The 17,708-nt window shown below is 40.7% G+C and overlaps 1 protein-coding gene across 1 annotated transcript; it reads left to right on the top strand.

The window, feature by feature from the left end:
• The first annotated feature begins 7,991 nt into the window (after window positions 1-7,991).
• Window positions 7,992-14,851, top strand: LOC138632323 (VPS10 domain-containing receptor SorCS3-like). Its single transcript, XM_069717821.1, has 6 exons — window positions 7,992-8,027; window positions 8,077-8,238; window positions 8,327-8,426; window positions 10,919-11,024; window positions 11,744-11,904; window positions 13,179-14,851. Exons 1-6 carry the CDS (start codon window positions 7,992-7,994, stop codon window positions 13,235-13,237), a joined length of 624 nt encoding a protein of 207 aa, XP_069573922.1. The 3' UTR covers window positions 13,238-14,851.
• Window positions 14,852-17,708: the final 2,857 nt, after the last annotated feature.

Raw genomic sequence — 17,708 nt, 5'->3', positions numbered from 1 at the left:
ATGCTATAATATGACTTTTTGTATCATATTTTGGACGACATGCTATAATATGACTTTTTTGTCATATTTTGGACGACATGCTATAGTATGACTTTTTTTTGTCATATTTTGGACGACATGCTATAGTATGACTTTTTTGTCATATTTTGGACGACATGCTATAATATGACTTTTTTATCATATTTTGGACGACATGCTATAATATGACTTTTTTGTCATATTTTGGACGACATGCTATAATATGACTTTTTTGTCATATTTTGGACGACATGCTATAGTATGACTTTTTTGTCATATTTTGGACGACATGCTATAGTATGACTTTTTTGTCATATTTTGGACGACATGCTATAGTATGACTTTTTGTATCATATTTTGGACGACATGCTATAATATGACTTTTTTGTCATATTTTGGACGACATGCTATAATATGACTTTTTTTGTCATATTTTGGACGACATGCTATAATATGACTTTTTTGTCATATTTTGGACGACATGCTATAGTATGACTTTTTGTGTCATATTTTGGACGACATGCTATAGTATGACTTTTTTTGTCATATTTTGGACGACATGCTATAGTATGACTTTTTTGTCATATTTTGGACGACATGCTATAATATGACTTTTTTTGTCATATTTTGGACGACATGCTATAGTATGACTTTTTTGTCATATTTTGGACGACATGCTATAGTATGACTTTTTTTGTCATATTTTGGACGACATGCTATAATATGACTTTTTTTGTCATATTTCAGACGACATGCTATAGTATGACTTTTTTTGTCATATTTTGGACGACATGCTATAGTATGACTTTTTTGTCATATTTTGGACGACATGCTATAGTATGACTTTTTTGTCATATTTTGGACGACATGCTATAATATGACTTTTTTGTCATATTTTGGACGACATGCTATAGTATGACTTTTTTGTCATATTTTGGACGACATGCTATAATATGACTTTTTTGTCATATTTTGGACGACATGCTATAATATGACTTTTTTGTCATATTTTGGACGACATGCTATAGTATGACTTTTTTGTCATATTTTGGACGACATGCTATAGTATGACTTTTTTGTCATATTTTGGACGACATGCTATAATATGACTTTTTTTGTCATATTTTGGACGACATGCTATAATATGACTTTTTTGTCATATTTTGGACGACATGCTATAGTATGACTTTTTTGTCATATTTTGGACGACATGCTATAATATGACTTTTTTATCATATTTTGGACGACATGCTATAATATGACTTTTTTGTCATATTTTGGACGACATGCTATAATATGACTTTTTTGTCATATTTTGGACGACATGCTATAATATGACTTTTTTGTCATATTTTGGACGACATGCTATAATATGACTTTTTTGTCATATTTTGGACGACATGCTATAATATGACTTTTTTTGTCATATTTTGGACGACATGCTATAATATGACTTTTTTGTCATATTTTGGACGACATGCTATAGTATGACTTTTTTGTCATATTTTGGACGACATGCTATAGTATGACTTTTTTGTCATATTTTGGACGACATGCTATAGTATGACTTTTTTATCATATTTTGGACGACATGCTATAGTATGACTTTTTTGTCATATTTTGGACGACATGCTATAATATGACTTTTTTGTCATATTTTGGACGACATGCTATAATATGACTTTTTTGTCATATTTTGGACGACATGCTATAGTATGACTTTTTGTGTCATATTTTGGACGACATGCTATAGTATGACTTTTTTATCATATTTTGGACGACATGCTATAATATGACTTTTTTTGTCATATTTTGGACGACATGCTATAGTATGACTTTTTTTATCATATTTTGGACGACATGCTATAATATGACTTTTTTTTTGTCATATTTTGGACGACATGCTATAGTATGACTTTTTGTATCATATTTTGGACGACATGCTATAATATGACTTTTTTGTCATATTTTGGACGACATGCTATAATATGACTTTTTTGTCATATTTTGGACGACATGCTATAGTATGACTTTTTGTATCATATTTTGGACGACATGCTATAATATGACTTTTTATGTCATATTTTGGACGACATGCTATAATATGACTTTTTTTGTCATATTTTAGACGACATGCTATAGTATGACTTTTTTGGTCATATTTTGGACGACATGCTATGATATGACTTTTTTGTCATATTTTGGACGACATGCTATAATATGACTTTTTGTATCATATTTTGGACGACATGCTATAATGACTTTTTTGTCATTTTTTTTTAAGTATGCCTCGACCCGCTGGCTCCCCGACGTGCAGCATGCGAGGGCCTGCATATCACTGCTTGCAGTTGTAATTAGATATTAGGCCTCAAACACAGCTGTGTTTGGGGGCGTGTCTGGTTTCCGGTATAAATGAGTGTTTACATCTGTCAGATTCACCCCTCGCTCCTTCTAAACTCATCAAAAATACGGTTACTTCTGCCTCAAAAAACACCCCAAGAATTAGCAAAATTAGTTTTATATTAGTATATCCTGTTGTTTTTTTGTTCAAGCCTTTCTTTCAGTGCATATGTGGACAAAAATGAGAATTAGCGTACTTGTGTCTTCTGGTCATAAAGAGATGCATTATAAAGTCCACTGCATCTCACTGAGAAAACAGAAAAGTGGAATTTGAAGCCCTATTTTAACTTTACATGAACACTATCATGTATTTTCAAATGCAACTGTGAATTTTGACTCGCATCTCTCAAGACTGAAATAGTTTCCTGATATGAGGGTATTGTACAAAGAAAGGGGTGAACGCATACTTATTTAAATACCAAAAATAAGTCAGTAGTTATTAATTCAAACCTACTGATTTCAACGTGCTGAAAGTGGAGGAGCAGTAGTGACTCACAGGTGATCTTTTTTTTTTTTTCTCTCACTTTCTCCAAGTTATTTCTTCCCTGTAAACCCGACAGTGCACTGCAGTAACCGCTTGAAAATAACTCCCCCTAAACACTTCACACTGAGTCACGTCGAGTCTGTCTTGTCTTCTTATCACCTTCAGCTTGACTGCACAGTGTTCTCAGCGCAAATCTTTTCTGTTTTGCCGGCCCACGGGCGGCTGATTGTCGAGGAGAAATGTGCGCAAATCTCAGAAATGAACCGATTTCCAAATTGTAGAAAACAATCTTCAGTGTTCCCCGCCCCGTTAGGGGATGTGGACGGGGATGATTGCAGCACTTTCACAAGGGAGAACTGCAGGTAATTTGGTTCATTCTGGTTGTCTTAACAAGTTACGTGCAGTCTCAGTGCCACAGTGCGCATTAGAGGGCTCTGCTATTCATCACAGAACCAGGGTTACAAAACATAACCATCCTTCGAGGCCTCCTCCTCGGGAAATGGAGCAGTAGGTGAAACCCACAGCTCCCATATGTGTGTGTGTTGTTTTTTTTAATCATATTCTACCAGCGACTGTACTGTTAAGAGTTTAATATCAGATCCTCTTTGCATGAAAGGACTGTTTACACAAAGTTCATCTCCAGACAAACGCTTTGTCCGAGCGGTGACAGGGAGGTTTGATTTTTGTTATGGTCGGGAACTCTTCCCCGAGACAAGAGGCCGGTCTGCAACTGATGGCTTTTCAAAATAATAAACAACCCCCCCCCCCCCCCAACAATAAAACTGGAGATGAGCAAGGGAACAGCGTGCAATTAAAGTCAAGGGCCATTTAACGGAGGTGCGAGACCGCGCAGCCCCCTTTTTCCGATTCCTTCAAGGGATGACTTTGCGCTCGTCACCGCGGCTCATTTCGCCGCCCGAACGCAGTCAATAACGGAGGTTATTCCATTCCGCTGTGTCCATCTCCAGCCACCTCCCTCCCACGTTCCACCCCCACCACCGCCACCACCGCCCCACCAACGTTCCTCAGCTCAAACTCATCCCGTTTACAGTGTTCGTACTCCTCCGTAGCTTCCCCTTGAAGGTTAATGCAAGCTATCGCCTCCTTATTGCTTCCCCTTAGGCAATGAAATAAGTTTTTCTCCCGACCGATGCCCGTTAAATCGTGCAGAGTAAAGTCATATTCTCATCTATTCCCTCTGCTAAACATATTGATAATGAACTTACTCTCAAATGACCTGCCATGCATTTTATGAAATTCACCGCACGGTAACTTGACGAACAATCTGGATTTCATCTGATGCGTTGATTCATTTTAGAAATGGTCACGTTCATCGTCCCCAGAGGACGAATCCTTCTGACTTTGATGATCGCCTGACTTTTCCTTTCTTGGCAGGGTGTCAGTTTCCTCTCAGTTATCTCAATAATCGTGATTGTCATGAAAAAAAAAAGTTTTCCAGATAATTAAGGTCCCCAGGGGATGAATCCTGTTGACTCATTTGACATCTAGCAGTAAAATACAGGATGTTAAAATACAGTCTCGGTTGATAGCCATGAGTCAAATTTGGCAGATGCATTCATGGGCCCCAGATGATGAACCTTAATGATTTTTGGGGATTTCATGCTTATGCTGTGACACTGGGATGGAAATGAGTCTGTCGGATGGCCTGTCTATTTATTTCATCTAAACAAATCTTGAATGGGCTGCCATAAAATTTTATAGAAATGCATGCTCCCCAGATGATGAATCTCAATGCTGTAAGTGATTTTCAGATTTATTTATTTATTTTTTTTTTTTGTGGAACCACCAGCAGGTCAATCCCTACAGATTGGTTTGGATTGAAATATTCTGACATAAATTTGGTACAGACATTCATGTTCCCCACAGGATGAATTGTATCATTACAATTAGAGCCATCAACCGGTCAAAATTTGATTTGTCTACGAAACACCAGCAAAACAAATGACAATCACACCAACCTCAGCTGGGCTTTAAGTTCAGTGCTAATTTGCAAAATTAAAATGACCATCTCTGCTGGGCCTCAGTACACCCTCACAGATCTGCTGGAACGGCTGTTTTTTGTTTTTTTTATCGAGCATGACTTCGGATCACCTAAAGCGTGTATTAAATGGTGCATCTCAAGGGGTTTATCCGTATTACATTCAAACTAAACGCTTCAAATCAAAACTGAGCTGTTTCGAAGAAATTCACAGTGTAGAAGCGTGTAACTCCTCCGTGCCGAGTCCCCCTGGAGGTCATTATCTTCAAATAGTACGTCTTAAAATGAAGTTGCAAAATATTGCACTGAGAAATCTTCGTGCCAAACCGGATTGAGCCCCACTTCCCCGGCAGCCGGTAACCTTGTCCTCGCCGAGGCGCTCTCTCCTCAGCTGCCGTCTGATTTCTGCATCCATCTGTATCAAACAGGGAGTCCAGATGAGCCAGCAGGATGTTTGAATAATGACTGATTGCAGTGAGAGTAAACACGGTCCAAGTGCATTGATTTTTTTTTATATTATTATTATTATTATTATTTTTTTTTAAAGGGACTATTGCCTCCTTTGTCATCATGTTCACTTTATCTGCCCCTTCTCCTCTCATTGCGAGATGTGCCCTCATTCATCCACTACTTTGGTACTCAAATAGTGATTTCTGGGCTTGATAATTGGTGTGCTTTGGCTATACTCACTCCATAGCCCGCCCAGGCCACAGAGAAAACAAAGACATCACAGGCTCTAAAATAAAGAGTGATGATCACCCAGGATCGGCCTCCCTCCGCCTGTAACAGCCAAGCGCTTAAAAGTGCTCCTTTGGAAACAAAAACAGAATTTATTTAGCTTATGTTAAAATAAGCTTTTGACATTCTTTGAAATTCAAATTAAGCCAGACATCACTCACCAAATTGTTCTGTTTAATTTGCATGGAATGAACGACTTCTGTTTACTTGAATGCTTCGACAAAATCTGTAAGGTCCGGTGTTAAATTATGTCTCGGTTTAGCTCCACCTATTTCAAGATGAGACTCCTTGTTTCAAGTCACTGCTCCACCATTATGAAGTCATTCCCACTTAAGTTAGTGCTTTGTTTTCTTGTTCTTTGGCCTCAATGTTTTCAGTGTGCTAAAATTATCAATAACATAATCGAAATTAGGAATTATTAACTAATATTCAGTGTATTTCACTTATTACTGTGCTGTCGCAAGTCTAAATGAATTTTCTATTTTTAAACGTAAGACTTCTTGTCAAGTATAACAACAAGCTGCACGGACAGATAATTTTGCTTATAATACGTCATTAACTTCTTAAACTGTGTGTTTTTTTTCTTGTATTTTTACCGACCAGCCTGTCATGAAGTGTCGTAGAAGTGGAAAGTTGCACCTGTGGATATCACTCGATCAGTCATGAAGGGTTCATCCTCTGGAAATGTTGGAAGAATTAGATAATAAAATCAAGAGTCCTACATTTACACAATCGGGCAATTTTAACCAAAAATACTATTTGACAATCACTGGGAGCTACGGAATTATTATGTACAACGTCTTTTTCTTTTGCTGTTTATTTCTCGGTTGGGAAACAGCTGCATTACTGCCACCTTCTGGTGGTAGCAGCGCAGGACTACCACACACCGGCAAAAACAAGAAAAAAATATATTTTAAGACAAGACAGCTTCGAAACGTGAGTTTTCAGCACTTCTGTTAAAACGTCCGTAGTCGGTCTTCCGACAGGAATTGAAAAACGTCAGCGCAAGAACATTTCTGCACATTTCTTTTGCACACCGTCAACTGTTCCGTTCTTTTCCAGGAAATTATACAAGAAAAATTGTTCTGTAATTACATTTGTAGGTCGGAGATAAAGGTCGACACTTCCTGTCTCAATTTTTTTTTTTTATCTCCGTCTCGCTTCCTCTCTCGCTTCTCCAAGATGTGAGAAAAAAAATACTTGTTTTTTTTTTTTCTGGCTGTCGGGAGTGTCTGTGACGTTTTGGCTCAAAACACAAATTCACAGATGAACGCCGACTTTAAATACGAACTTGGAGTTAGAAATAGTCATTTTTAGTCAAGGATAATTTTGTTACTGTATTTAATAATATTTCGTAATCATTCAGTGTTTTTAATTAAAAAAAAATTAATTAAAAAAAAGTCATATCCAAAACCCAACGGGGGTTGTGTTGTTACAGTGTAATCAGAGTTGAATATGGTTACGCAGGTGGAATTCCCCCAGAATAGTTTTACTTCTGCAACATGCTGGCATGTGGTCAAGTGCATTTTCCAAGTTGAAAAAAAACAACAACCGATACCACAGATTCAATATGATGACACAAAATTCAAAATTAGAAGAGGCTGAAGATGATCAGCAGCATCTGAAGATCTGCGTGAATACAACCACCTGGGCTCCAGCAGGCAATTAGACCCTAAATGATCCTGAGTACATAATTAAGTTTTATCTTCGGACTACAAAGGAAACTTCACGGCGAATGCTGTATAGATCTACTGAACGAAGCATGTCAGTGTTAAATTCACTGAGTTTACTCCTGATTAAATGAGTTAGCTTGAATTTTTTTTTTTTTAATGTGTTTCTATGTCGTTTTCTTAAATTGCCTTTTGGAGAACCTCGTCTTTCCCCAGTGCAGTCGCAATATTACATTCACTAAATGACCCATTTCGCACGAGCAGGTTGAGCTGACCATTATTTTGCATGATCTTTTAGAGTTGTTGCAATTAATCTGGATAAAAACAGGTGGATGAAAAAAGAAACGTCAGACTCCGTCACTTCTTCTGTGGTTAAATGGCACATAATCGGGGACTTATCGCCTACACGGTACATTCCTTATGTTGATTATTGATATCTGTCACTGTTAGTCATTTATTTGTATATTTCAGTCGTAGGTTTAATATATTATTTATATCATATCTGCCTAAATGCGAATAGAAATGTAAATCAGTGGCTGTTCTTCTTAATAAGTTGGATTATTACAATATGATTAGGCTTGTACTAAAAGAGAGGCATAAAAAAATGGACCCAAAAAAAAGACAATCAAATTGTTAATTCCAATTATTTGGATGGCAATCAATCACCTACTACAACTCCGCGATGGTTTCGCTCCTCGCCGAGCGAACCGATGCTTCCGTGTGATTCTTTCTGGCGTTTAAAGCTGGCGTCATTGTGACGTCGGGAGATAACGAAACCCGTTTCTTCCTGGCGGCAGGTGACCGACTTCCCGGACGAGCAGCTCCTGGTCGCCGTGTTCTCGGGGGTTCCGACAGCCGCCGAGCTCTTCCTGCTGCCTCGCAGGAACCAGTCGGAGGGCAAGAAGAAGAGCGAGGAGGAGCTGGAGCGGGTGCGAGGAGACCCCGGGCTGACATCCATTGTTGGGAACTGATCGACGATCGCTGCGCCTTCAATAACTTGTCGTGTGCGTTCAACAGGCCTCTGATATCATCGTGAGCGCGCTGAACCAGAACCTGGTGGAGTTCGAGCTGAAGCCCGGAGTCAGGGTGATCGTGTACAACACACAGCTGACACTGGGTGAGACGTATTTACTCACTCGCTGCTTTCACCGCTTATCAACAAAAAAAATACTCCGTTCCACGGGGGGGGGGGGGGGGGGGGGGGGGGTTCGTTTTCAATACGCCCCGAGAATTTTTTTTTCCCCCATTTTTCATCCTGAAGACCCCAGAAACAGACGCGTAATAACCGTGTTTTGACAAGTAGAATTATTCTTTGGTCCGCCAATTAAAATTCCTGTCAGCCTGCCTCAATCCCAGGCAGGAGAAACACATGGGAGTGAGGGGGCGGGGGGGAGAGGGGGGATTTTTAAGTGGAGCTCCTTGAGACGAGGGATCTTTTATGCCTGCCATCAAAAGCCGAACATCTGTTCCATTTCTTTTACCGCCATCCAACCGCAAAATGAGTGTAACACTGGTATAATTATGTTGATTATTTAGTCCTTGAGAAAGAACACTGTACGGTTTGAGGGCAGAAGCCGAATTGAGAAATGCTTAAGAAGTCGACAACACGGTTCACTTCTTTTAACTGCTGGAAACGTGACTTTCGAGACCCTCGAACACACTCCTGACAGGGGGGGAACAAAAAAAAACAAAAACAAAAATTGCCGTCGGGCGTATCAGATCGGCGCCGCTTCACGGACGCGCAGTGACGGTAAATAAAAACAACTCCGCTGGAAAACTCGTCTTTTTTTTTTAAATTTTGGCCTCAGCGGCTCCCGCGTCCCGCCGCTGGACACGCCTCAGCTCGTATCGGCCGCCGGGCTGGGTTTCATTAGGAACGCGGTCCCCGGAGTCGTCCGCAGCTCGCGCCGCCCGGTATTAACAGCTCGGCGACGTTTTGGCTGTCGAGCTCCACTCTTAATGACATCGGAGGTGTACCCAGCCGGATCCATCTTTATAGTTCACCTCCCAAAGAAAAGGTCTTTAAAAGAAAAGGCTCGGAAGGCGTCCGAGAAAGGTCGTCATTAGGCAGCCGCCTCTACTTCGCCGCTGACGGGACGAGAAATTACATCGCCATTTTTTTTTTTTTTTTTTTTCCTTCAGTGACAGACATTAATGCACCCTTCAAAAATAATGACACGAATTTAAGGTGGACGCAATATTTAGCAAAACCACGTAGTGTGATATTAATCGTGCCATTTTGCCTGGTTTTTTTCTTCTTTTTTTTTTTTTCCCAATTACAAAACTTCCTGCCGCTGTCAACTTCTGCCCAGCAACAGAAACGGCAATTTCACGCTGCTTCACCTTATGACATTTTGAGATACATAAAAAAAAAAAAAAAAAAGAAGACAAAAAAAGCATCATCTCCTAACGCATCAATGTTGTACAAACTGTACACATACTGTACAGGCAAGTGTAAGAAAAGACATAACGCCGGGAGGAATTTTTATTTACCTGTTGCTGTTAACATACAAAGCGGAGAGAAAAAAAAAAAAAAAAAACCTCGAACACAATCTACCGCTTTCTTCTGTAAACCTGCACAAGGATTTCCAGCATCCTTGACGGGCGGCTGCTTCCGCAGTCGTGGGATTCGACGTGCAAAAGAAGCCGCGGAGTCTTAACCTGCAAGAGCTTTTTCAGGAACAGCAACAGCTAAAGATTGCAGCTCAAAAATCAAATAAGGGGCATTTTTAACCGCCGCAACGACGAAGCACACTGATACCGATACAGATCGAGCTCGAGCCCCCCGACGAGCTTCCTGTTGCTGGTAACGGCCGCTGAGGCTCATGGGTAAGCGTAAGTATTCTTAGCGGTCTGTCATTCAAAATTCTCAGAAACTAAAAACAATTTGTTTTTTGGTCATTATCTCAATTTACAAAGAAGACTTCTGCACTTAAAGATATTTCAGGTTAGAAAGAAAATGATTCTAAACAACTGAACTTTGAAGCTCAAGCAGACAGATCAAAGCACATTTTGTGCGCCGTTACTTTATTTCACTTTACTTTTTGTCAGCCGGGCTCTGCTCCTCTCTCTCTCTCTCTCTCTCTCTCTCTCACCATCAAATAGCATTTCAAGCTCTTATTCTGACAGCAGACGCAGTCTTTTGTATTATATATAGTCTAGTTTTCTTATTCTTATAGTTACCTATTGTTGCTACAAAAACGTTATGCAAGTGAAATATGTCCGTGACGTGCAGCGTTGCTTATTATTGTTATTGCGGGTGATTACATTTGACTCTCTGTCAGGCAGTTGTTAAAAAAAGAAACTTGCAATTTTTGTGAGGGAATGATTATTGATGCTAAACCAAAAAGTATATGTTGTATATGTTTACATACGGGGCTCCCAACAACGAAGTAGCATCTTTCATGAACATCGTCACATGAATACATGATTTTGTCGCATCATTTAGCCAAATGGTAAACTGCCTTTAATAGCTGCGCTGTTTTTATTTTTATTTTTTTTTTTTTTTAACAATTTCATTGTACTAGTTATTTTATATCGGTATCTAAAAGTTCAGCCAAATATCTGATCGTGATCGAACCAAAACAACCAACGCCCTTCGTCCCACAGCGCCCCTGGTGGACTCCAGCCCCCGACACAGCAGCTCGGCGATGCTCATGCTGCTGTCGGTGGTGTTCCTCGGCCTCGCCGTGTTCCTCATCTACAAATTCAAGAGGTATTGTACCCGCCGCTTCTCTGATTGCCAACACCCGCGTCAGTGCGCGCCCACCGCCGTGTTCTCCATTGCCGACGAGCGCCGTCTGGAGCCGTCAGTCGCGGCCGCGTTCTCGCGGTTTGATTTGACGCGACGCCTCCGCGGGCTCGAACCCAAACTTTTACTGAACGGTTCCAGCGCACCGGGATCGGGCGCCGGTCGGCGGGGGGGGGGGGGGGGGGGGGGGGATGCAGCGAAAAACGGTTCGGTACGTGGCGTCTGCGCCTCGGCTCTTGTTTGCTGAAATAAATTATTCATTCTCAAAATGATTCTCTTGAAAAGTCGGAGGGAAATGGAAAAGCCGTCATTAATTATGGATATGAAATTGTTCCCATTAGTCTGAAGAGGATGCATTTTTCAAGAAATCTGACAGTTGACAAAACAGCGATTAATAAGCGAAATGAATGGTAATTGGAAATAAATTGGATGCCGGCTAAATAAACATGTATATGGGCCGGTATATAAATGCTGATGGGAAAAAGATTCAGATGTTACTGTAATTTGCCTGGAAATAAGTTACCGCGGTGTAACTGAAGTCTGGAAAACAAAAAAGGTTGTCAGCAGCAGGAAACAGAACTTTCTGTGAAGTTAAATTGCCGAATACGCGAATGTTTATTTTTTTTTTATTTTTTTTTTAAAAGAAGTTCATTTGTCGATTTCTTCTCGTGCAAAATCCTCAGAAAAATACCTTGGATCAACATTTACGCCGAGGTGAACCAGGAGAAGGAGCAGGAGATGATCGGCTCGGTGGGGCAGGGCGACAGCACGCCCAAAATCACCCTGAGTGAGTTCTCCACGTCCAAAGAACTCATGGAGAAGGAGCTGGACGCCAGGGTCAAGAGTAAGTCCAGTCTCAAATGATGTCCGGGAGCGGTCGAAAGTGTTCCTCGAGACGGGATTGTCTTTCTTTGGTTTAGGCGATGGTTGGCAGGGTGAAAAGTCAGCTCAGGATAATTAAGTCCATATTCCTGCCGTACTTCAGCTGCTGAAATTGTATTATTTCTTTTAGACAAAAAAATGCATCTCCTTTAACAAGTTATAATTATTGCGAGGAGAGGAAGTCCTCGGAGCGGAGACGGTCCCGTTAAGAATAGATTCTAGTGTGGGAAATAATGAATAAAAGCAACATGTTTAACATGCTGGGAGTTAGAAAGAACATTTCAATCCCAAAAAAAGAAAGAAAAAAGAAGTGAATTGCTTCACCATCACCAACAGAAGGCAGCTCAGGCCGTCAGGCAGGTGCAGTCCCTGCATGCTTTTGGCCCTGAGATAGTTTAGAAGACTCCCGCAGTTTCTTTTTTTGGGGGAGGGGGGGGGATTTGAAATTTTAAGAGGAGCTGCAGGGGATGGAAAGTCGAACATCCGCGGACACCCGCGGACACCCGGCAGCGCCGAGGCCGCGAATGTTCCGCTTCATTCCCAGCTGAATATTTCTATTCACCTCGATGCTCATCGTAACTTTCTGCATTGAATCTTTCTTCCTCCACCGGAGCGGCCTGTGATTCAGTAAAATCCCCACGATGCAGGAAGGCGGCGGTTCGTACATTTCCCACAATGCAGCTCGGTACTGTCTTTCCGTAGCCTGTCCCAAATCTTTTAAACTCCACAACCCCAGTTTGTCACGTGATCCTGATGACATCATCAACCTGAGATGACATCACGCTGGTTATTTAAAAAAAACAAAACAAAAAACAAAACAATATAAAGTTTAAAGCACTATAAAGAACTGACCTTTATAAGTAAAATGAGTGCCGTTGCCGTTTAATTAGAAGATCGATTCTGTCCTTTCAACGAGAATACGAATGTTATTTAGCACCGAAGCATCGTAAACAAACAGAAATAGTGCATTTTGAAACGGAAATTTAGTCTTTAAAGTGTCGCTGAGCGTCGGCCCGGACCCTGAATTAAACATATCATCACAAAAACGCATATTTTTCTAATGGATCACTCTAATTTCCACAGTTCAACAGCTCCGGAGCCTCTGAATAGGAAATAAGTACGACGTGTCGATGTCAAAGAAGTTCTTTGTTTTGCCGGCATTAAAACGCTCGACTAACTCTCTTTGTTCTTGGCTTGTTTTCCCTCTTTTGTTTCGTATATTTTGTTTCTGCTCAGGGGGAGTCGGGAACGCCTGCGAGAGCACAAGGGAGATCCCAAACTGTACTAGTGTGTAACAAAAATCCAGAGGGCGACGGTTTGTGTACAGAGCGAAGTCTGACAGTGTCGGGGGTTCTCTTTTTCTGTTTTGTAATTCTCAACACAACTGATGTTAATAGTTTTCTAAGGGACCTCATTTATACAGACTTGCACGGATGTGTCGTTCAGCAACATCCATGCAGCAAAAAAAAAAAAAAAAATGAATAAGAAAATGTCAATCTGCTCAATGAGATCGCTGTAATCACTGACAGAACTTCCTGAGTTTTTGCTGATGTATAAGCTACATAAACGAAATTCATTTGCGGAGTGAAATATCTTTTGTGGAAACCTTATGAAGAGTTCTGTAAATTTCCTAAGGAGTTTGCTTTTGAAAATCGTTTCTGCCCATATGTAGACTATAACGTCTGAGTCTTCAATCAAACAGGGAATATTATCGAAATGTACAATATTACCATCTGTTCTGTTAAATGTATATATTATTACTTTCTACACGCTCGTAGTCGGAGCGCCACGGCGACGACAGAACGACGGTCCGTTGTTGTTGTTTTTTTGGTTGAAAGTGTGTTGAAACATTACTTAAAGAAATCAGCTTTGTTTTTGCGAAGGTCCTTGACTTGTGCATGTTCTTACTGAGGACACGACTTGTGTGTTGTAGATAAGCAAGTGTTGTAAATAGTTATTTTCTAATCATTCGTCAGAAGAGCCCAATCCGTTCTGTTCCCGCTCTCGTTCTCTCCGGTTCGTGTCGGGCGACGTGTATCTCGGCGGGAAGACGTTCACCCGCCGACGCGGGCGGAACCGCGCCGGCGTATTTCACACTTCCCTCCATTTTCCCCCCCGGAAGTGAAACGAGAAGCGTCGACGCGAGACGGACCGTGTTCCGTATGTTTATATTTTTAGTAGACATATACGATAGATAATCAGACATTTTGAAACCGTCTTGAAACTCTCGGAAACGAACATTATTTGCATCTGGGCGTCATTGCGTTACATTTTTGCCTTTTGAGCCGACGGCTCTGGATAGAAGCTTGAGGAGTTTGTTCTGTTTGTGGCAGCCGGCCATCAAATTCTCAATGTTTAACACCCTCGGGAGACACGTGGTGACATTCATCCTCAAATGTTAACTGGGATTTTATAGGTTTACGTCCTTTAAAATACCAGTCGGCCTACAGTTGGGTTCCAACAGCTGGTTCCATTTTGGATTTAGTTCCTTTGTGGCAAAATATGCTAAAGAACATCAAATTAAACTTATTTTTTCATCCTTATATATACATATACATATATATATATATATTCTAGGTGTGCAAGAGGGTCCAGTTGGTCGTAGTCCATCACTTTGGTCCAAACTGAAACGTCTCAACCGCGATGGGATAAATTATCATAAAGTATCAGCGTAGAAAACGTATGCTACGCATTGAAATTTTATACCAAATGACAAAGCATATATTCAAAAGTAGAACATATCGAAGCAATTCGGTCTGTGCCATGAAAGAAGGTTTATATCATATCAATATATGTATATATATTTTTTTTTTGTATGCATGCTATCAAACCCAACTGTAAGCCAACAGGCATTTTAGAGTTAAATAGCGTTTCCATTGAACTGACAATAAAAATATCAAAATCTCTTCATGATTAACGCATCAACCTGTGAAGCCTTTCTGCTTGCAGTGTTTCCGGCTCCTCCGGTTCCACTCCGCTCCTTCTGCCTCCGTCTTCACGGAGTAGTCTCACACTTTACAGAACATCGTCTCCGACACCGACGGGACCCGTCAGTGTTCACAGAAAAGAACTCTTCGCGGTGCAAACAGAGCAGACCGGCGATCCACCCAACACTCCGCTCGATGCTCCGCGTTTAGTCTGCGACGAGGCAGCGCCGTCCTCCCAGCACGCAACACCCCAAGTGGCCTCGAGTCGACTCGCGTCGGACCTCCCGGTGTCCAGCGTAAACGATAATGAGAGAACACTGGCCCGGCTGAGCGAAGGACGCCACACGCAGAGCTTTCCCACAATGCTCGGCTCCAGTAAACAGCAGTTGCGGGAGAAGCGAGGGAGTAGAGGGGGAGGGGAGGGGGCTGCACAAAGATGTGGGCTGTCACATCATATATGTATTACCTCGAACGGGGCGCTCTCGTCTCGAACCGAAAAGCCGAGCCAAGCCAAGCCAAAGCTTGTTACTGCAGACGCAGCACTCATTGAACAAAGATTGTTTTACAGCTTTGTTGTGTTCAACACAAATCAGAAAGCCACGGCTTGTTTTCTTGGCTGTAGTTTGGTTTTGGGTGGAGGCTTTGATGGCGTCACTTTGTTCTCATTCTTATTAGCGAAATAGGATTAAGAGGAACAGAAACATCAAAAAGTTTGTGCATCTCTATATATACATCCTTTTTTTTGGGGGGGGGGGTGGCGGCGGTTTCTTTTCTCTTGGACCCTTTGAAATTGTCAAGAATGTACAATGAATACAGCCCCACTGTAAAAATCTGGCTTTCCATAAAAGTCTGCAAAGAACGTGAAGAACAGATGCTAAAAAAAAAAAAAAAAAAACATTGTTGCACAGACATAATGGAACTGTCACCAGTAAAAGAAACTCATCTGCTTTTCTTTTCTTTTTTTTTTGGTCATCTCCTGGTGTTTGTTTCCTCATCGTTTATTCAATCACTGGACGTTTCCGTCTCATCTGATATCTCTAATGCCACATTTACTGTAAGCACCAGAGGAATCCATACTTGAGCAACAACAGAGATTCTCTGCATTTGTGACTTTTTTTTTCTTTTTTCAGAAGGCAAAAGCATTGTAATGTTCTTCAGTGCACAAAAATCTATAATGCATGCATCATCAGTAATGTTCGCTTTCATCTTTATTTCGATATTTCTACGGTAAAGAAACTGTCATTTTGAAATTGTTTCAAATAAATGTATTTTTGTACATCAGCTCTTTGGTTGTCTGGGTGATGAATTTCATGTTGAACGCGGCGGTGCAAAAAAAAAAAAAAAAAAAAGATTTGTTTTCGCTTGATGCCTCGGAGCACCAGCCTTCAGCATCGAAGCACAGGGAGAGGTTAAGCATGTACAGTCTGTTAAAATAAATGGACTGCAGCGTTGTCAGCGTAGTACGGATGCGAGACCGAAAGGAGATCATGATCCGGTTCCTCACTCCAAGTTAAACGTCAAATTGCTTGACTTTTCCCCGACTTCCAGCTGAAACTCAATGACCTACAATGATCAGAAAAAGAGGCTGCCGTTGTGCTGAGCAGAGAAACAAACAGACACATATTTTTTTGTGTTCTCATCGATTTACAAGCTCAGGGCTGTTTTCGGGACAAAACTTTTCACCGCTTAAACTTACTTCGCAGTTATGATCACACCCACACCACACGTCTGTGAACCCTTGTAAACACACTGACCCATGTGCAAATTCTTTTCCTAAATGTCATAAAAATGTTGTAGTATGTCGTCCAAAATGCCATAAAACTTTCATACTATAGTGTCGTCTACAATTTCGGAAAAAAAAATTCATACAAAATGTGAAAAAAATGTCATACTATAGTATGTCGTCCAAAATGTAAAAAAAAGTCATACGTTGTACAAAATTTGAAAAAAAAATCATACAACTTTTAAATACTATAGCATTTTGTCTACCATTTCAAACAAAATTCATACCAGAGTATGTCGTCCAAAATGTCATAAAAACGTCATACTATGACATGTCGTACAAAATGTGAAAAAAATTCATACTAGTGTCATACAAAATATCATAAAAAAAGTCATACTATAACATGTCCAAAATGTCATAAAACCTTCATACTATAGTGTCGTCTAAAATGAAAAAAAAAGTCATTGTATGTCATACAAAATATCATATAAAAGTCATAACATAGTGTTGTATAAAATTTCCCAAAAAAGGCCGTCCAAAATGTATAAAAAAATGTCATTACCACATTATGGTCCTTCACAGAGTAAAATTTCATGACAAATGTTAAAGCTGTTGTGAAATAATTTCATATTAACAATAAATAATGTTACTGTTAGTGACAATTATCAATTAACTCTGCAGTTTCAATCAGCTCTTTGGCGCTTCAGTGTCTTTTAGCTTTTGTTTTGGTTTCACGACCCGCGACCTTAACATCCGTGTCGTCTCACCGACCTCACGGTCACAGCTGAAGCAGGAAGCGGTTTGCTGCGAAAAAGCTTTCAAATCCTGCCGCGGTTTACTTTTAAGCACCAAGCGACGGATCGACAAAGTTAACAGCTGGCTGGCGAACATCGGAAGGAAAATGGTGGTGACCAAAAAGGAGCTGGAAGGAAAGTCTGACCTACATTTACGGGGTGGCCCAAAAAAACAAAACAGCCAAGATGTTCAATAAGTGACATTCCCAATGTCAAAATCCGAAGCTTTAATGAACTGAACCGACGGCTGTGAATACGAATGTGTTCGAACTGAGCACGGCACCGTGACATGCGTGGAGGCGGGGGGGGGGGGGGAGCTGCA

Source organism: Brachyistius frenatus, unplaced genomic scaffold, assembly GCF_029030835.1.
Source record: "Brachyistius frenatus isolate BFR_SWC_R1_liver_20210118 unplaced genomic scaffold, ASM2903083v1 Contig_180, whole genome shotgun sequence".
NCBI classification, from domain to species: domain Eukaryota; kingdom Metazoa; phylum Chordata; class Actinopteri; family Embiotocidae; genus Brachyistius; species Brachyistius frenatus.
Note: the sequence above shows the minus strand (reverse complement) of the source record. Positions and strands in the feature narration are given on the sequence as shown.